General features: G+C 33.9%; 1 protein-coding gene across 1 annotated transcript; it reads right to left on the reverse strand.

Annotated features, from left to right (window-relative positions):
- Positions 1–5,322: 5,322 nt before the first annotated feature.
- Positions 5,323–7,582, reverse strand: LOC114279830 (putative WRKY transcription factor 30). Its single transcript, XM_028222113.2, has 3 exons — positions 7,112–7,582; positions 6,862–6,990; positions 5,323–6,147 (listed from the first exon to the last, which is right to left on the reverse strand). The coding sequence occupies exons 1-3, from the start codon at positions 7,402–7,404 to the stop codon at positions 5,559–5,561; spliced, it is 1,011 nt and encodes a 336-aa protein (XP_028077914.2). The 5' UTR covers positions 7,405–7,582; the 3' UTR covers positions 5,323–5,558.
- Positions 7,583–22,681: the final 15,099 nt, after the last annotated feature.

Consider the following 22,681-nt stretch of genomic DNA (forward strand, 5'->3'; position numbering starts at 1 on the left):
AACAATTAAGGAAGGTCACCGATCTTAAATCATCTCTTAACTTGCACCTAAACAATGAGTAGCAACGTAGGATGAACATAAAGTCTAGTAGAAATCCTAACATGATCCTAAACAATAACAACATACAGATATCTATGATCATGAATGCACCATGACGTACAATATAAATAATGTGACAGTTTAATATTCAAAACATATTTATGTAAGTATATTTTCTCCAAAAACATCCATTTGAACACTACAAGGTGTAAAACCATTTGTTTTCTTTCCAATTGTCCAGTTTAGTTCCAAAAACATTTCTTCACAATACAACCTTGGTTATTTAAACCACCACATTAATATAAAAGAGTTGCGTCTTCATATTTGTTTTGAAAGCACGTTCATAGATACAAGTTATAACCTAATCCCATAACTCAACTCACTATATACACTTATACAATAACACATTTACTATCTTCCCTGGCCACAGGCCTAAGGGCAAAATACACCCATAACTAAAATACCGAGAAACATATATTTCTAAATATAATTAACTAAACATAATACATACTTTCATTTCCACCGACCTATAGCACGGATGACAAATGATACAACCCAAATAACACATAACGCTTTACCAGTCTCACCCGGAGAGGAACGACCCCAAGGTCACACTTTACCCAGCGCAAACCGAAAGGAAGAGGAACCTATCTCAAGGCGCCATGCTTTACCGGCCTCTTGGGGAGAAATGAACCTCAATTTCACACTTTACCGAGTGCAATTTGGAAGGGAGAGGAACCTCTAGCAAGGCACTATGCTTTACTGGCTTAATAAGAGAGAAACGGACCTCCCAAACAACATCCAAGCAATAACACAACATGCTAAACTACTTAAATACCGTACGAGTGTAAAACATACATATAACTCATACAATAATAACGTCACCCTCCACCAATGACTAATGACAAAACCTCTAAACAGATAAATAATTGACTCTCATAAATTAGATTCGCAATTTCAAGGCATCAACATTACAATTAACCACATTCCCATTTCATTTCATAAAAGAGTTAGACTCATCATTTTATGTTCAAAAACCAAACCGGTTATTCCAAACCCTCAACATTTCCAAACCATAGCTAAACCTCTTTTTGTTTAAAAAAATCTCATTTTTAGTAACCAAACATTAATTCAATTCTCTAAAGCATTTGTTCAATCTCATAACTCATAACCCACTTATTACCCAACTTTATCCCTTTTTGTTTATGAACTCTTAATAATAAATTAGGGCTTTTCAACACAATCAACATAGACATGATTTACCTCCCAACATACCAAATCAACCATCAATCATACAATTTTATCTCCTAAAGCTCAAACCCCAAATCCCCTTTCATGCTTTTGGAAATTCTCTTAACAAACATATTATTAAATACAATAAAAACTACCATATGTCTATCTACAAAGAGGTATTGAAGAGGAGCAAAAGAATCCCTACCTTTTGAAGTGAAGAAGAGACAATCTAAAAATCACCAGCAACAAAACGACGATCCACTCAGATTAAATAGAAGCTCTCGCCGAGCTCTAAATTTTGGTATATGGAACTAGGGGTCAAAGATGTTTAGGAATAGATGAAATCAATGTTAAAAAGTTTGAAAACTCAAAAATGGCAAACAGAGAGAGAAGAGAGAGTGAAAAGTGAAGAGATTTGACCCAAAAAGTGACTTTTAAAGATATGATTCTAGACAGATCGTTCGAGCGGTCAAAAGTGCGCTCGAGTAGTGAATCAAGGCTTCCAGTATCTCAAAATTTTTTGAAAAATAGACCTGGAAGGGTCTATGAACCACTTGAGCGGTGAAGGTACGCTCGAAAGAACTATGTACACAACACAAATTTGCAAACTTCAAACAGACATAACTCACTTATCCAGACTCCGTTTAGGGTCGTTCTTGTATCCAAATTGAAGCCCCCGAAATAAGCTTTCCAATGATTCTAGTCTCACATCAAGATTAAAAGTGTGAAGAGAGAAAATGATAAAAGAGTGAATATTACTCAACAACTATTCGAATTTGGAGTTTTTAATCCAACCTCGCCCAACTACTATGATAACACCTCAATCAAGGCTCAAATATCGACTACGAACGTTCATAATCATGATAATGATAGAGTCAAATATAATTCCATTTTATGAAGAAGCATAGAGTACTACTAAAACCAACCATATTGACAAAAAATTTTATTTTTTTTATTTTTTGTCAATTGGCAAGAAAATATTGACATTTATAAATATCAACAAAATTATGCAAGCTAAAAGTACTTCAAAATCCTAAAAACGTCATAATATAAACAACCCTTATGAAAAACACGACCATCAATATAAATCCACAAAAAAAAAAAAAAACAAAACAAAACAAAAAGAGAAAACTGAAATGGATAATCTAATATTTAGTGTATATTTTAACACTCAACATGCGATTGTTTGCATAATCAATCACTTTTTCATAAATAAAAAATAAATGAAACTTAATCTGAGAGAGGGAGAGAGAGGAAGCCAAAACTGGAACTTGATTTGAATGAAAATGAAAAACCTATACAAAAGGAACCTAAAATCCAAAGCACTACACAAAAATATGAAAATATGATAAACCTAACAATAAGACTTTCAAACACATACACATATCAAGGGAAACAATCTATGTACAATATCCAGAAAAATACCTAAAAATTCAACAAATCGATAAATTGATAATCGACACATATCTTTGATTAATTCCTTGCAAAAAAATCTGAACATACAACTCGATAATTTTAACATTTAGAAAAAGAAAAATTCCAATGATTTGATCAATCAATAACCAATAATCAATTTAGGGTTCAAGACTAAAAACAAAAAACAGGACTGAGGGTGTGATTCAATAATCAATGTAGATTCAAGATTAAAAATAAAAAATAGAACTCAGGGTGTGATTGAAACCAAAATATGAGGTGTTTATAAGTGAAATGAGCAAACCTTTCCATGCTTGGCAGTTTGCAGTTCAATCGCAACCGAGAAACCAATGTTTTTAAAATCGAATTGGATTGACTAGTTCGACAGGTTGGCCCGTCTAGGTTCCTGTTTGGGTCAACCCCTAAACCCGTTCTGTCTTGAAACCCAGTCAATTTTAGCTGAACCAGACAAACCCCCGCTAGGTTTGGAAACCTTCCAAGCATGCTTATTAATTGATGAAAATAGTTGCTCCCAGGAGTCGTACGCAGCACCACGAGTCGAAACCCATGCTTATCTCCATTGCACCACTGTATCTCCTTATTGATATATGAAACCAAAATGAGGTATTTATGAGTGAAATGGGCAAACCTTTCCATACTTGGCAGTTTGCACTTCAATCGCAACAGAGAAACCAATGTTTTTAAAATCGAACTGGCTTGGCCAGTTTGACAGGTTGGCTCATCTAGATTCCGATCTGGGTACACCCCTAAACTCGTTCTGTCTTGAAACCTAGTCAAATTTAGCTGAACCAGACAAACCCCGCTAGGTTCGGAAACCTTCCAGAAACCAATGTTTTTAAAATCGAATTGGATTGGCCAATTCGACAGGTTGGCCCGTCTAGGTTCCAGTCTGGGTACACCCCTAAACTCGTTCTGTCTTGAAACCCAGTCAATTTTAGCTAAACCAGACAAACCCCGTTAGGTTCGGAAACCTTCCAAGCGCGCTTATTAATTGATGAAAATAGTTGCTCCCAGGAGTCGTACGTTGCACCACGAGTCGAAACCCATGCTTATCTCCATTGCACCACCGTATCTCCTTGTTGATATATAGAAATCAAAATATTATTTATGGTATTTAGCGCATTTATTCCAAATAAATATATATTTAACAATTAACCGATATGTCATCTTTAACTTTTGGTTATATTTGCTAAATATATATTTTAATAACATTTTCTTTCAAACATTATATATAATTAATATATTTAACAAAAATAAAAATAAATATATTTATGTAATGTACCTTAAAATAGTAAAATAATTTAAACAAATGTATCTTAATTCTTGTATTATTATTATTAAATAATTTTTAATATATTTATAAAATTATTATGAGGTCGTAGTTCGATTCCAGTTTGACTCGACGATTGAATCAGTAATCCATCCACCCGATCCCTTTTTTGATTCCCTTACTAGTCCAGTTTTTAAAATAATGTGAGAAACTACTCTACTGGTCGATCAGGATAGGGTTTGAGAAGGCGATGGTGACAAAAGGAGAGGAGAAACTGAAATAATGAGAGAGGAAATACAGTGGTGTTCTCTTTGAGAGAAACAAAACGAATAACGTCTTCGAGAGAGGAAAGAGGCAGCTGTCTAAGAGATGGAGGAGGCGTGTCCTGTACTTTAGTTTGGCGCCGTTTGATACAACTTATTACAAGTTAAAAGTTGATAATCAGAAAACAGAAACTAAAAATACCCTTTTCTCAGTTTTTAAATAATCAGTTTTTCTTAGCTTATTTAAACTATTTATACCTAAAAAGCTATAAACAGAAACTGCACTAAATAGTCTAGTACAGATTTCTAAATTAAAATAACCTGCAATCACCCATTATAATCCACACCAAACACCTGCTTTATGGGCTGGAAAGCAGCAATCCAATTTATTTTGCTGAACCGTTGGACCTTGAGTTGGATTAATCTCAGTCGTCCTAGCCAATTATCAGAGGTAGACATTTTTTAAAACAAAGTTACCTTATTATATAGATGAGCCTGAGCCACGAATCTTAATATTGGGGCCCAAAATATAGTGTGCCCATACTTCCTTACACATCCTCCAGCTGCAGCCTAATTGGATACGATCAAACCAAATAGGAAAATTATACAAAATTATTAAATTTTATATAAAACTTTCTTAATATTATGTCATGGGAAACTTTAGAGATAGAAATCGAATCCATTTTAATGATAAGAAAAGTTCCACATCAATAAAAAAAAATTTAATAAATTTTGTTAATTTGTATATCATTATTGGACTAAAATTTATCATTTTATTATTTTCTTGGCAGCAAATGATGTGGCTTCCACACCTCCTGCATAGATGGAACGCTAAGGATCAAGTTAGTTAGGTGTTGTTTGGTAGAGTTTATGAGTTTATAAAAAATAAAAAATAAATATGGAAATCTTTAATGTATAAAAATAGTTTAAATAAGTTTCAAAAAATTAATTATTAAAACGTAGAAAGAATAATATTTTAATTCTTGTTTCTTGATTATCGTTTTTTAGCTTTAGGAAGCTCCACCAAATATGCCCTTAATGTAGCTATAAATAAAGTGAGAAAACATACAATGTTGTGATTGCTAAATTTTTATATTAAATTTGTTCATTAAATAGAATCAAATACATAAAGTATAAGTGAAACAATTGGAATGAAGCAGTGTTCTATATGAAATATCTTTCTGTGATCAGTTATGTATCCCTATCTCTAATTTTATTGAATGATAAGTCATCATTGAATTAGTGGAATGAATCACACCTTAAAGTGGCTCCTCATTCCATAAATAAATTTAGTACAAAAGTATTTAATCACATTAACTTCAAAAGAATGGTGGGTTCTCAAAAGAAAAGGTTGGATCAAATAGATCCAAGGCACCAAATGGGAAGTCCAAGCCAACAGTAGAAGAGTTGGTAGCTGATGCTGCTGAAACTATCTCCATGAGCTGTTCAGACTCTGAAGCCTTCACAGTTTGGTTCCAATCCCCTACAAAGCCGCCCATTTGGGTTGCTGCAGATGTTGAAGGAGACACTAACAAAGGATGATACAAATTACCCACAAAATTGTTATCAACCATGGAAGCTGAGTCAACATAGTTCTTGACCATAACATTTGACACAGAACAAGGCAAGTACAATGAAGGAATTGATTGGTCGCGTGTACTACTGTCTAGTTCTGTTTGAAAGTTGAACTGTATTTCGCATGACTGTTGCTGGTAATTTTGTTGAGACATGTTTGGTTCTTCTTGTTTGTCGGGTAATGCTGCTGCTGCTGATGGAGCAGTTATCAAAGTGCAGGTGTGCCTTCCTCTGTAAGTGATTTCATACAATGTTGGGTCTTCATCTGATCTTTGTATTTGTTTTGTTGCCAAACAACCTTGGACATTACGATGAGTGCACCTATAGTAGCCTCTGCAATATATAGAAAAATCTAGTCTTTGTTAATTTTGATAAGAAAACAAGAGATGGAATTGAAATGCGTTCCTACTATGTGACGTTTCGACAGCATCATGGCAACTAAATCTGTGTTAAAAGTACTTGAAAGATAAAGAATAACTCACCTAACGTGTTTTTTGATTTAATGTCATAGTACAAACACATGTCTACTATCTAGGTTACTGTGAATTTAATACAAATTCAATCTATACCAAATACGCCAAATGATGTGCTTGACTATGTGACCCATTTAATGATTTGTCATTAAATGGTGATACCTTCTGATATGATATCATCGTTATAATCAATTTTTCTCGTACTTAACCATAAGTATAAAGTAAATTTCAAATATATGCAATTACTTACCAATCACATGTATTAGATAAGTTTAGACACATAAAAAAATATCAGTCAGAACGTTTGAATTTATGATTTGCTCTAAGTACCCTTACCAATCAAGCTACAAGTTGACCTTAAACATTTTTGAATTGGTAAGCTAATGACAAGAAGAGTTTTTTTTTGTTTTTTTTTTTGTTTTTTTTTTGAGCATGTGATGACGAAAAGAATTTCAAGGCTTATCAGATGTTGTCTGAGAATGTTACAGTTCATAGTATTAGTAAAACTGTGTTCTCTTATGTCATATAAAGCATGGATCATCAAAAGCTTAAGCTGGTCCACATATATATATACCTAGGATATTTGGCCCCAAGAATGTCTTTCTGCCCATATTTCCTCCAATTATAGCCATCATCAAGACACCCTTCAAGTCCAGGCCCTGGGCAAACTTGCACTTGTTTTGTCCAGCGTACCATACTCTTCCTACAAACATAAAAATTCAAACAAATTAATTGGGACCAATCAAAAACCGGAAACATAGAAACAAAAGAAACTGCTAAGCTCATATCTATATACATATATATATATATATAATATAATTCACCTTTTTTTAGAAACATGTTTGTGTTCATGATCCTTAAAATCCTTGTCAGAATCTTCGCTATGCGGGGATTCAGCCATTCCCATTGCTGCTGCAGTGGGCTGTGTCTCTCCATTCAATTTTAGCATTGAGAGCGCCTTATCGTATGAATTTAGGATTTTGTGAACTAACAATTCACGGGTATCGTGTGGTGAAGTAGTCACATTGAGATGTATTTGGAGCTGCTTAGCTAGCTCCATCCCTTGTGTCAGCTCATTAATCAGATTCTTTTGCTCCCAATCTGCTGAGTTCTCCATTTATAAAAGCCACCCCAAGTACGCCAAAATGTGAAATGAGATGGGAAGATGGAAGAATAAACAAAAAGGAGAAAACTTAAGGAATAGGGAGGTTGAGTGAGGCTTGAGTTTTGCTCTTTGCATATAAGGGAGAGGCCTCTCTTTTTTTGAATGGAGAAATTGAGGGAAGGAGAGAGATATATAGAAGAAGAGGAGGGAGAGAGAGAAAGAGGTTTGACTGAGAAAAGGTGAGAGCTTTTTCTTCAATAAGACTGATCTTTGGTCATAGGAACTCTGGTTGGAGTGTGGAATGGAAGTCTAATTTTTTTCCAAAGCACCGAAAAAAAAAAGAAGAAAAGTCCAATTGCTGACCATTTCTCACTAAATAAACCTTTTGATTTCTGGAGTTCTAAAAAAATCATCTTAGTTTTCATTTAATTTTTTTAAAAACAATAAAATCCAAATTTAACTTTGACGGTCTATATTTCATCACACCAATTTTTTAATAAAATGTTATTCAAATTAACAAAAACTAGTGTTTCAATAATAATAATAGTAGTAGTAGTAGGATTCCATTTGAATAATATGATTGGTGTCACGAGTAAAAAAAGTTATAAAATTTGTCAATTTATATATCTACCTATATAATCTATATTATTTATCTATACTATTATATATGGGAGTATATGACTTGGTGTCTAATAGTGTGATGGCGTATTCTTCTATCACATGACAAATTTTTCTATCCTCAAATAAAAAAATATTATTCTAAAATAAAAAAAAATATTATTAAAATATATTATTTATCTATACTATTATATATGGGAGTATATGACTTGGTGTCGAATAGTGTGGTGGCTTATTCTTCTGTCACGTGATAAATTTTTCGATATATTATTAAAATGTATGAGTAAGATTTGAACCTAACACACATTGGATTTCATTAAGAACAATCTTACCATTTAAACAATATACATATTATGATATTAATTTATTTATTATTTATTTATACTTACTTATCTGAATTGCACACGCGTTGTTTGTGCCACCCACTAGTTATTATTAAAAGTAAGCAACTCACTTGGTGTCCAAATTTTAGTGACTTCTCCTTACACCACACGTCCTCATTTTTTTATTTAAAATATATTTATATATATTAGATAGTTAACAAGAATATGATCTGAACCTTAAACTTTGAATTAATAAACAATATTCTTACCACTTACATATCATACCATATATAATAAAAGTTTAATTTTATTTTTATTTATTTTAATTGCACATGCATCACATATGCTAAACGCGGATCATATAATGGTTTAACTACAATTTTATAATATTTTGATAGCAGATACATACTCAATATAATACATATCACATCAAATAATATATAATAAATATAAAGGAGACTTATTTATAAGTCATTTTTCAGACACTTATAGTAGGCTAAGTCTTGTATAATTTATTATAGGGTCTCAAGTCCTATTTAGATAGGAATGTATTCCACAAGATCCTACATAAACGTAATGTGACGTGACACTTACATAAACGTAACATAACGTGACACCTATATAAATGTAACATAACGTGACACTTACATAAGCGTAACGTAACGTGTCACGTTACATTTCGCAAACTTAATGAGTTTTTATTTTTTTAAATTGAATGTGAAAATGTTGCTAGTTTATATTAGTGTCACGTTACGTTTTATATAAATATGATCTGTGATATAGGAAATTGAATGTTGCCATAGATCATAGGTGTCATGTTACGTTTATGTAGGTGTCACGTTACGTTACGTTTATGTAAATATGATCTATGGTAACATTCAATTTCTTAATCATAGGTGTCACGTTACGTTTATGTAAGTGTCCTGTTACGTTACGTTTATATAGATATATAAGAAATTGCATGTTACCATAGATCATAGGTGTCACATTACGTATAGGTGTCACGTTACGTTTATATAGATGTCACGTTACGTATAGGTGTCATGTTACGTTTATATAGGTATCACGTTATGTTACGTTTATATAGATATGATCTATGGTAACATTCAATTTCCTATATATGGTTTTACTATTATTTATGATATTAACAACTAATATTGAGGGTAAATGTGTCAACAAATTTTCCACAGGACTTATGGGAACATAAATTTTTTAGTAGGACCATATGTAGCATAAGTCTCCCTAATAAGACTTATAAATAATTTTTCCTAAATATAATATTAATTTTTGTTTGTTATATATTGTTTTTGGCGTTAACATGTTTTTTAGCATTCAAGAAGGCATGGCATGAATTAGAAAGAGGTTCGAAGAAATCTTCAAAACCATGTTCCGCGTGACTACTTTGCCACTTAACCATGTCAATATCTTCTTCTTCACATGCCGTGACTCTGTTCACATCTCCACCATGGATTTGTGAGCAAATCTTTTCCCTTCTAGTCGAGTTAAATATTTCCGATAGATCAGGTTTGTTCCTAACTCTAAGATTCATTCACAAATAGCTGTGCCATTGGGGCTTTGATTTCAAAACCCTAACCCTCATTGAATATCTATCTAATATTAAGGTTTGTTCTCAATCAAAATTAACATCGGTTCTCAATCATATTCACATTTGTTTAATTGCTTTCTCTTTGCTATAGCATTATACGTCTACATGCTGATTAAACACTGAGGCGACCCAGCTCAAGCTTTTTTGGGCTACAAAATTACTTTGTTAAGTTTTTAGTATTTTCTTTTTTTAAGTTTGGCATATCCAAATTTATAGTAAAAGAAAATTTATAGTAAAATAAAATAATCTAATTGGTGTATTTACTTACCTTCAAATGATTTGTGGATCGAGCTTGAATTTAGCTTCAATGGTGTTGTTTGATAGAATAATTTATCTAGGTCTTGTTTTGATCATATGATTATCTTATGAAAACTAATAGATATGTAAGAAATTGTGGACCTTGTTTGAGCTTCTGATTAATATGTTAGAATCAAAAGAGCCTTCTTTGATTGTTTAGTACTTCCTGTTATGAAATTTTGGATTTGAAAGTTGTTTGCAAGATTAGTGTGATATGGGAAAACCCAACTCATCTGAACACTCTTGTTCAATTAAATTAGATTTTTATGAAAATTTTCTGAAAGAAAAAATATTAATTTTTTTTTGATGAATTCTTTTCTTTCAACTTAGGCTACCTGAAGACAAGTGCAACCAATTTTCTTGATGAATTCTTCGAAAATTGTTATCTAGAAAAACATTTCCTTGTGTGTATGTGTATTGTGGTTTTAATGAACCCTTTGATAATGATACTCTTAAACATTGTTTAGAGATTAAGTAATAATACTTGTTGTTTACCCCTTTTTTGGTTTACTAGAAACTTACTTCCCTATGAGAAATGTTACTTTCTCATATCTGTACATTTAAGAAATACATATATATACACACATAGGGATAACATATCATATGCATATAGGTATGTATATATGCATACATATAATCTACCCTTATACCCATTAATTTTCTTGATTGTTTGTATCCATCTCTAGACCTTGAAATCATATATTTAATAAATTAGTAATTATATCTCTTGTATTAAATTTATTTTTTTTTTACCAATTTTTAGATTTACGGTGAATCTCCTACATCTAATTAGGTAGCATAATGGGGAAATGGGGAGTGGTATCTAGAAGACCCAAGACTAATTGCCCTTAGTAAATGGTTTTGTGTTATCGACTCTTCAGGTAAACATTATTTGACCTTCTCTCTTGACTTTTCAAAGAGTCAAACATTATTTGACCTTCTCTCTTGACTTTTCAATTGAAGTTGCTTTTAAATAGGAAAATTTGTGAAAGTTTTCCTTTTGTTTTCAACTATTCTTATTGAAATTTTAGTACCTATGACTCATCAATTATGCCAATAGGCCATTGACAAAACTTACCCATGCTTTTGGAAGTTTGGCAGTGATTGCAATTGCAAATTAAAATCTTTCAATGGGTATGACAACAAAAAAAATAAAATAAAATAATGGTTTTGGAGAATATGTCTGCATCACTTGTGTGTTCTATTCATTTGTGCTATTACAGATTCTGTACTTTTTTTCTTACAGAAAACATGTTGCTATTGTTTGATTATTGAAAGAAAAGGGTAAAAATTGACTTATAAAATTGTCTAATTATTTCAAGATGGTATAGAGCATCTTGGACGTGGTCTAATGGGAATTTGTGCTCCAATTCAACATTCTAGTGTAAGTTGTAGAAATGTTTTAATTTTTATGGTTGTGCTCAAGTCCATCCTGGGGTTCTTAGTGAGAGAATTTATTTAAATTCTTTTTTTTATTATTATTTTTTTTATGGGGCTTTTGTGAATTTTATAGTAGTTGCAATGTAAAAGCATAATGTAGAATTGTCTTTGATGTTGTTAAACTGTTGCTACTGATCAAGTAACATGTGAAAATCTAGGTAATACCCTATGAGGTTTGAATGTTTTTTTCAGATTAACTTCTCCCTGCAATTGCATGTTTCATAAGAAACACAACTGTGTATCATCACCCATTAGGTACACAACAACCACATTGATTTTTGTTGCTATAGAGCATTGTTGGATGTCATCAATTTAATTTAATAGGTACTGGGAAAAAAAAATAACATTTACTACTTTTCCCAAATGCATAAAGTTCAATTCAAAATTGATTCCGCATAGAAAATTGTATTTTGCATCCAAACTTTAATGTTCAACAATTTTTTTTATTATTAATGTAAATCAAAGTATAAAAAATGCAGCGGATAAAATATTTAGATCATACCTTTAGATGATAGAACCTCGTGGGTAAATCACGTGCTTCCAAAATCTGATAAACCAACCCAGCAGTGAAGTGATATTACAGAATGAATATCACCCACACAAATCACGGTGCAAATGACTTGATCGTTGTTCTTTGGGAGAGAGTCAGTATATGGGTAAAACTCAAATCATACGTTGTTTCTCTCTTAATCACCCATAACCCATATACCAGATATATAATATGTTATTATTATTTATCCATATCAGTAATGGAGATAATATCTGTCTCCTGAGTGGTTATCCTAAATAGGTTTGAATTCAATTTCAAAACCTATTTGGATAAGATTCAAATTCAAATTCAAATGGTCATGCCACATGGGCGCCCATTACTAACATCTCCCACTCGCACGTGAGTTGGCATGACACTGCCACATCTCTATCTCAATCTCCCAAAAATAAACAATCTTATACTAGCCACTGCACCGTGCGACTGCTGAGAACACTTGCATGTGGGAGCTCTATACTAGAAACTCAAAATGAGCCAGCATAGAGACATCAACCCAAAAAGAACAGAAATAGTGTCTCATATACCCCAGACCCATCTAATTACACCGGTCCAAAAAAAACATCTCTAATCCCTCAAAAAGAGCATGTTTGACCCTCTCAATTCTTGCAATATATTCACACTCAATTCGCTTTTCATACAGAGCGATGTGAGTTGCCGGCAGTGAATATACAACGGTGGTGTAATACTAGATGATCTTCCCTTTGCCCTCATGCCATTTAGTTTAGGATTGACCGCTTTCCCAGTGATGTCCCTTAAGGCCGAATCATACATAACCGCAGGCAACATACCAAAGTAGCAGAACATCAACCCCTTACCTTATAACATAGTCAAAAGTCACAAAAGGGTACATAAATGAAAGTCATATAAATAATGACACATAAGACTCACACGATGAGGAAGCAGGGATCCATTCTCTCACCTCATTACTCGGTCGCCAAGCACATATAGTATGAATACATGCTACGGTGGAGTAACTCTTTCATAAAGAGTGACGTCATACTCGATACACCGTACAGATATTAGTCTAGTCGCTTTCTAGCGCCTAACCCGAATTCTGTATTTGCTCGCCTTCTAGGCGCCAAATGAGATCTCGCATCTGGCTAATCATAACAGGCACAACATGGAAAGTGGGTACTAATATCCATGTTTGGTCCTTAACACGACCTTATCTTGGTTGTAACGAAGGTGACATGCATAGTGGATTATTTAAGCCTCTTTTAGCTCCAAATAAAAATAAACCACCAATCTTATCCTTGCTCGCTCCCAAGCGCCAAGGGCGATTGCTCGTGTGAGTGGGCCAATCTTGCCTGCTGACATCATCATCTGCTAATCATTATGACACAAACCATAATAGTGTCAACATCCCATCATCTCAATATAAGTGATCGATTTTAAAAAAAAAAATTGACCACAGCTTGCGCAATTATAGATTCCAAACATAAGCCTTATCAGCACCTCTTGCGATAAGTATATACAACGGAATCCACCATGTGCGCCTCACATGAAGTAATTTAAGATCACTACCTCTTGCGCAATAACCTCTCTAAAACTATTTTGGTGACCAATTTGCGTTCATTCTTAGTGCGCCCAACTAGCACAGATGCGCCCAACTAGCGCATTGAATCTTACAATGAGCAAATTAATATACTACTAGTAAAGCATTTTATCCACAGTCTAATGAGCAAGGTCAATGTCTAAACAACTCAGTTGACCATTTACCAAAAATAACACTTATCATGCTGAATACGCCCACATAGCGTACTTTAGGCTCCCACAACAAAGAAAAGATCAAGGAATATAGGTCATCTGTTTCTTCCAAAGATAATCCGAGGATTCACTCAATAGCTAAGGCTCTGGCTTTTACCGATAGATAAGTCAATGGGTTTGCAATTTTGCATCTAGAATCGTTCTAGGATATTCCTTATGTAAGTCATCGAAGACAAACCGAGAATTTTCCTAAAACAATCCCTAAGGATCATACATCTGAGCATATAAATTATATCACCCATGTCCATCATATCTAAAATAAAGAACTGCCCACCCTAGGTGGCGACAACCTTATAAATTCCTGGCTCATAATGACTAAGTAAGGAAAAAACTTCTTTTTGGACCATTGATCATGCCTCAGTGGCCTTCATCGATCATTGTTGGCCTATCATGGCTTGACGAAATCTAAGAACCACTATTTGGATAACTGTTTTAGGCTGTAAAAGATTTATTAGAGCTAGCAACATTTTTGCGCTCCTAACTTTTCACCATAAAAGCAGAAGGTAAATCCCTACGGATCTACTTATCCAATTCTCTAACGAGAATGTTGGGTCACAATGTCCACAAATCAATGTTCCGAACTTATGTCAATCATAGCCTAAGAAAAAATAACCTCACTCCCCAGGAGGAAGTCTTCTCATGGTCTACACTTTCCTCAATGGTGCGACTTTTCGGTATCTAGCGAGCCTTATGCCTCAACAATGACTATCCAAATTACACATAACTTTATAACAGTTTTGCGTCATAATGGAAAATCAACCAAATTATAAAAAAGGTTAATCCTCAAAGACTTTGTCTTAAACCGCGCAACATTAATCCACTTTCTTAAAATAGGGGACTAGAGCCTTTGGCATTATCCTAGGCTCTTTATCATCTTGCGGAGCAATCATGAATGCTTTCTTCTCAATCACCCAGTGATGACGTGGAAAATTTTCACATTTGCTACCACGCAACTAAGAATGTAGAGTATTCTTCTCTAATGGAGTAATCCATTAGTAGGCACATCGCTCCCACTGTCCCTAGGATATTGGAGATTTCTTTCAATTCTCAACTAGGCTACATAAAAGCGCTATGCTTAGAATTCTCTATCTTATAGAGTTCCAAAACTCTATTCACGTCACCTTTACTAAGAAAACTTTATGTGACTTAGTTACACTACCACAAAGCTGCTTACCTATATGCACATGACCCGGAAGGTTTGCATGACCGCATACAATAATGCGCTACACGACCTTTTGTGTTTACAAGACAGCATACAATAATGTGCTATAGATCCCTAGGTCTTAACTTCACAATCTTATGAGAAGTAACATAAAGATAAGCTGCTTAACGATTACAGATCGGCCATAGATGGCTCTCTACTAACCTATTACTCAAAATTGGAGTGTAAAATCTGATATGGAGAGCTCTTAGTTAGGGATATAGGCAACAAACTAGTGCAATTTCCAATTGGGAAACATTTTGCGCCATTATCCACCTAACATTAACAATATTTAATTCCTTATCTCTACTACACCATTGTGTTGTTGAGTACTAGGAATAATCAATTTTCTAAGCATCCATCTCTCTTCACAGAGTTTTCTAAAAATAACTCAAATAGATATTCGCCACCTTGGTCAAAACTAAAAGCATGAATGCTGTTATCTAATTGATCTCAACCTCATATGTGCAATGTCAAAAATCATCTCAAAACTTTTGACTTATGGGAGATCAAATAGTCTTGACTCAGATACGTATCGTGATCTATAAATGTGTCGAGATTGAGGCTTAGCTATCATACCCTTACACATATCTAGTCACAAATATCATAGTGGACTAAATGCACCAAAACAAATGACCTTCTACGGCTTTTCTACTTACTTGTGCGCACCCATTGTGAACAAAGTTACACATTTACTTGAGAGCAAGATGTCATAAGTGAGTGGGCCCGAGAAGGCCTACTCAAACCATCGTGTCATCATCTCATTAATGTGATTAAGTATAATAAACCACTGGTTCATGACCAATGTCATAAACTAATTCCAATCATCTTAATGTATGAGTTCTCGAAGACAAGTTTTAAAGGTTTAGGCCCAACTAGGTAATGACTCACGACTAAGTCATATTCACTAGATCATAAAAAGGATGTCATGGAGATATCAACTGCGCCTAAGTCGCAAATTTAACTAGTAAGTGCTAATCCCCTGCACCTTCAAGTCAATTTTATTCTCCATACACTTTAATACATCTAGTTGAAAGATGACGATACTCCTCTTGCCATATCTATTTCTCGCTTCATAGTTACTTGCAATTAATTCTACTATCCACAAGAAGGAGAGAATAAGCTATCACCTATGGCAGCTCCTGAAGTAACTTAAGCGCGAATGAGGCTAAAGAGTCTAATTTCAATATAATGCTCTCACAAGCGATGCGTCAAATTCTTAGAGTCATAACAACCTTGTTGGCCTTGACCTTTTCATTACTATGCTGCAACGTTTGTGCTTAGTGGTAAACGTTATTCAAAACATTAGCCTAGTAAAGGAATCACACAAAGAAGCACCTCATCCATGTCTCACACTCAAGTGTGGAAACAGTAAGTGTCCAGACTTAGACAAGTTGACAATGCTAATAGATTTTGCAGCCACTAAGCGCTAATCTTTTCACTTAGTGTTAATAGATTTTGCAGCTTCTAAGCACTATTCTTTTAACTTCACGTGATATTTCAACGCACACTATTATAGTGCACGAAATTTTTGCTCCATCCACTCCCAATAATTGGGTAGAGAGCAAAACACTGCTCAAACTGGCTACTCGTCTTACACTTAATGACTAATTTATTTAAGCTCGCATTTCTTGGATGACATGACTCTTAAATGTTACTTCATCCAATGATGTAACATTATTTACAAGTCAAATCACAAAGTCAATCCGCGCAGCTCAATAATCAAGATCATATACAGATCTATTGAGGGCTTACTAATTTCATAACTCCAAAACTCGCCAACCAAAACTACATAGCGTGCCGCTAACCATAGCGCACACATTAGTTTTTATTATGCCAAACAAGGCAACAAAACCACGGCGACTTTGAGTCATGTTTCTTTACTTTGGCTCAATTAAGGTTTGACCTAAAGTCTCCAAGACTTTTGCTCATCTAAAGAATGTGATTAGTTTGTTCACATTTGAGCATCTCTACTAAGTCTAGGTCAACCAAATTAACTTCCATAAGCTAAATCAATTTAGAGAGAAATTCGTATTAGGATTAATTTGATTAGCATAATATAATTTTGCCGCAAAAATCTAAATTAAATAGTGACAATATTACACAAGTCGCAAGATCGAAAATCCGCTATGCTCGTAATCATCTCTTGCGCCACAAGTGACAATTATCCAAAATTTAGTTTAATTTATGCGCAAAATATTGGTTTTCGGGAGTTAATCTACAAAGATTTCTCTCAACCGAATAACCTCCCACTGACTATGGCATATACAAAGCATGATAAATTCCATACAATAGCATCTTAATGTAAATTTACAAATAACTCATGCTATATTTATTTAATAATGGAATTCTAATAAATAAATAAATAATCATGCTCCTCTAATTGCAACATATTACAAACCCAAAAAATATGCTGTATTTAATATTTAAATTATGCCATAACAGAAAGTATATCATACTGAAATTTTCTGAAATTTTCTGGTATTTTCTGGAATTTTAAATAACTAGTAAACACACATAAAATCATAAATAAATATTCCAGAATCTGATAAAATGCTATAACTATACCAGTAAATAGTAAACTACATCAATAGTCTACAATAAAAAATTCAGTCCCAGAAAGTTAATCATGCAACACCAGATGCATTTTAAAGCAAAAATAATGCATTATTATTTCAGGAAAAAAAAATTTTATTTTCATAAAATTTTCAAAATTTTACAGAAGATATAAAATTTAATTCTGAGTCTAACAGTACCAACCATGCTTAAAACAAAGCTATAACGAATAAATTATGGCCAATTAACGCAATTCAAAATTAAAAAACAAACAAACAGAGCCTTAGGCCAAGCCAGCGCGGAAAAAACGGCACGGCTCGGTTCGGCTCGCTGCCGCTCAGTGCGAGTCGGCTCAACGCGGCGCGGCGCATAGCGCACGCGTGACTACGCACGTAGCGCGGCTCGAAGAGGCGCGGCTAACGCGCGCGCGTGGAAGGGAGGGGATAGCTCGCGCGTGGGAAGCGCGCCTAGCGCGTCTCAGCGTGTGAAAGCGCGTGGTGGCGCATGGCGCTGCTGGGCGGCGTCGTACAGCGCGTGAATCACACGCGCCGCCTTCCCGGGTGTTTTCTGGTCCGATTTTTGTACAGTCGGACTCCATTTTTCACAATAAAAACATTTATGGCATTAAAAATGATATTTAAACAACATAAAAATGAGGTATATCACTCTCTCAATCTAATGGAGTTAAAATGCAAAAAACCGTGCACTTCATCTTCCTCCTCCATTAATATTCATGCATATATCATGTATATATATTTATATAAAAAATATACACATATTTTAATGCATAAAAATAAGCACGAAAATACCCATATTTATGGCTCTGATACCAATGTAAATCAAAGTATAAAAAATGCAGCGAATAAAATATTTAGATCATACCTTTAGATGATAGAACCTCGTGGGTAAATCACGTACTTCCAGAATCTGATAAACCAACCCAGCAGTGAAGTGATATTACAGAATGAATATCACCCACACAAATCACAATGCAAATGACTTGATCGTTGTTCTTTGGGAGAGAGTCAGTATATGGGTAAAACTCAGATCATACGTTGTTTCTCTCTTAATCACTCATAACCCATAACCCATATACTAGATATATAATATGTTATTATTATCTATCCATATCAGTAATGGAGATAATATCTGTCTCCTGAGTGGTTATCCTAAATAGGTTTGAATTCAATTTCAAAACCTATTTGGATAAGATTCAAATTCAAATTCAAATGGTCATGCCACATGGGCGCCCATTACTAACAATTAATTTGTCAGACATGTCCACCGGAAACTAGCTTATTGGTTAGTCTACTATATACACCAATATTCCATCCACCAATTGTGTTACTTATTATTGGTTAGTCTCTTGTATACATGGAAAAAATGGATTGCGAGTATGGAAGAGTTAGGGGAAAGGAACCCGGTCAACTTTAACATGTGATCAAAGAATCCAAGAATTTTAACTATTGGTAATTTCCTTTCATGTAAAATTTACATCTTGGCAATCCTCTTTGAACAAATTTGGCTTTTGTTTAATTGTTTGCATACAAATTGGTATATTAACCTTTGGTTCCATCACCCAAGAAATAAATAAAAATTAGCTTTTTTAGGTTCAAGTGTGAAATCTTGACTCACAAGTGATATAGAATGGAGTTTTGATTCCTGAGTTTAATTTGGAGAAGCATTTGTTGAATTTTATTTATTGAATCTTATTTCATTTCTTCTTTGTTCTTCTTTTTCTTATTTGAATTTTTTTCTGGCACTTTTATATAGTTAAAAAAAAGAGTAATAGTGATGAGTGACTAGACTTTTCTTTCGTTATTTTTTTTCTTATTAAATGCATGTCTTCGAATTAGATTTTCAAAAGACGAGTGATCAAAGCAAATATTTGGTCATTGTAGGCTTTGTGAAAGCAGGTTGACGAGATATGGTATGCAGATAAGAGTATGAATCGAAGAGCTTGTTGAAGGAACACTAAAAGAGGCTCACCGACATCAAATTGGGTATTAAATATTCAGAAGTGCATGTTATTTCTTAGATTTGCACACATGTAAATATGCACAAGTGCCTTCTCTTCGAGATCAAGTTTATATTTCTGGATTGGGTTGTGATTCTTGGCAATGGTTTCCATATAACAATTGAATTGTATTGACAATGTTTAGATTGGATCAAAATGAGTTTAAACGTCTTTTCTTGGTATTGTAATGGCTATACGGGTATTGATAATCTTCATGTGTTTGATAATGTATTTTGTGTTATACTAATCTAGTGTTTTTACCAATCAAGTGTGAGATTGTGTTTTGATGTTAGTTAATTGAAAGTTCAATAAATCGAAGGTCTGATACTCTGTGCCTGTTTGGTAAAAATTAACTTCAGCTTATTTCAACTTATGGCTTAAATTAAGCCATTCTGATCTGTTTGGTAAAAATTAAAGTTGCAAATTATAGCTTAAAAAAAGTCATTTTAAGCCATTTTGGCGAAGTTGCTCCGGAGATGCTTCTGATTTCGGATTAAGCGCGCAGCTGTTTGGAGGGGCATGAAATGACTTAAATGCCCCTCCAAAACTTCAACAATTACAGTTATGCCACTATATAAGCCCTCTTTCGTCGTGCCCTAGCCCACTCCTCTCCTCACACTCGTCTTCTCATTTCCTCTTGGCGACGAAGACGATCCTTCGTATCTCTCGAAGATCAGCCGATCGAAGTCGAAATTTCTCGAAGATTTCTCCAAGATCTGCACTACGAAAGGTAAGATCACATCTTCTTGGCTTTTGTTTGTGATATATATATATATATATATATGCACACACACACATTTCAGCTAGGGTTTACAGACAGATCGCATCTTCTTCCTTCGATTCACCCTCTCCGTCTGAAATTTCCTCTTCCATCTTGCCCTTGGCTTGCTTTCTCCCTTATCTGTCATCTCTCTCTCTCTCTCGAAGCACATTCTGCTCTGTTTAATATGTATGCTCTGATTATTAATGAAGATATTAATATGTATACTTTATCTGAAGATAAACAGAAATTTATGCTCTGTTTACTTCATCTCTCTCCTTTACTGAAGTTCAAGAAAATGATATATGTATATATTGATTTTATTTTTCTGTCATTCATCAAAATGCAACTAACTTAGCAAATCAATAAGTTGTGTTGACACAAATTTGGAATCTCTCAGATATGTTTTATTTTTTAACTTTTGAGAAGAAGGGAAAAAAAAAGAAAAAAAGATAGTAGTACAGAAATACTATTATTACTACTATCTTAGTAAATTTGCAAATCTTATTTTCTTGGGATCTTATGGACTTGCAAAATCATATACAGTTTGGTTCGTATTAGCATTTACATTTTGTTTTTACATTGTTCCTTTATACGAATTAGTGATAAATGTATAAATCTGAATATGTTTAATTAACAATTATTAGTTTTTTTTTTTATACATTGTATTAATATGGTTGTTTCCTTACAGGATTTCTATTATTTCATAAGTATTTTGGTAATTTCAAAACACGGGCTGTAAAGGTCACCAATGACTGTTCTCATTCATAAGTCGTATTTGGTTTTATATAGGTTTGAGTAGAAGGTCTAACTTTCCAACTAGAAAATCAAAATCCTACTAGACCATTAGGCCAAGGAGTTTTGTAAAGCCTATGTAAAACCATGTAATGACTCTCATTCAATAGAGTTGAGTTTTAGAGAATAACCAGAGCTTTTGAAGCTTCTTTGAGATTGCGTGATGCATTCCTAACCCTAAGTGCGATGCCTAGACTTTTTGTCTTCTTTCTTTTACCACTCTTTTCCCCCTTCACTTTTACACTGTAAAGCTCAACAACCAGATCTGAATTAACATCAGTTAGTCCAGCTTTCTAAATAAAAATAATCACAACAATCAAATATGTTCCTTAAGATTCTAACAAGAAAACAATACTGAAAATCTTAAAAAACATGTAGAATCTACATAAAAACATGTAGAATCAAATATATTCCTTCTTGACTGTCAGATCCAGTTTCCAATGCGTCTTATTTCACTAACCAGTAATGATATTTTGTTGGAAGTTTCAAACTTCGACTGGTGCATGATATTTTGTTTTGGACTTTAACAATATCACATAGTTGCCAACCTGAAGGTCAGAAATCAGAGTGTTAAATTTACTAGCATAATCATGTATAACATCTTTAAGTTCCCAATCAATTTTAGAGGATGTGGATTCAATTCTTCCTAATTACTGCAGAAGCATGTCATTATCTAGTAACTATGCTTGCAATGCTGAGACCTTGGATTTGAGGTACGAGGCTTTGAAATGTGAGTGTGGTGTAAGAGCTGCCATAAGGGTAACCGAATCCGAGAAGCCATCAAAAGGAAGACTGTATGTAAATTGTGAGAAGAGGAATTGTCAATTTTGGAGGTGGTGTACCCCAAAATCTGTGACGATGGTAGAGAGGCTGAGGAACGAGACAAATCTTTATGAAGATCAAAACCTCGAGACTGTAGGACTAAAAGTAAATAACCAAATGCTTGAGCAATCCGTAACATTTATGAAGCAGCTTGTTGTGGGTTTGCTCACAATTTGTATTGTTCTGTCAGTTGCATTACTCTTCAAATGATTGAAGGTGGCTTTTAGATATGTGTTTTTTTGCTCAGTTGTGTACCCAACGATGAGACGTCTATTGTAGTAATCTTATGTTTTATGCTAATCATGCCATGTATGGTTATTTTGTACTAGTCTTATGTTTTAATGCAACCAATGATTAATGAGTATGTGTTAAACAATTTTTTTTTTGTTTCATAGAATGAGTACCCAACAGGAAACACAATCTCAAAATAGGCAGAATAAGGGAAAATCCTCTCAAGTACCATCTACTAAGGCTCATTGGGATGCAAAATCAAATGAAATCTTTATTAAGCTTTGTGTTGACCAAGTGAAGGTCGAACAC

Source organism: Camellia sinensis, chromosome 1 (assembly GCF_055761805.1).
Source record: "Camellia sinensis isolate YWXY chromosome 1, ASM5576180v1, whole genome shotgun sequence".
Lineage (NCBI taxonomy): Eukaryota > Viridiplantae > Streptophyta > Magnoliopsida > Ericales > Theaceae > Camellia > Camellia sinensis.

What these genes read in the sequence shown, in the direction of transcription:
- LOC114279830 (XM_028222113.2), bottom strand. Translation starts at nt 7,404, where the DNA reads ATGGAGAACTCAGCAGATTGGGAGCAAAAGAATCTGATTAATGAGCTG. An exon ending in AAACATGTTTCTAAAAAAAG is followed by an intron (nt 6,991 to 7,111) that starts GTGAATTATATT and finishes TTATGTTTGTAG; the next exon opens with GAAGAGTATGGTACGCTGGA. An exon ending in CTTGGGGCCAAATATCCTAG is followed by an intron (nt 6,148 to 6,861) that starts GTATATATATAT and finishes TATATATTGCAG; the next exon opens with AGGCTACTATAGGTGCACTC.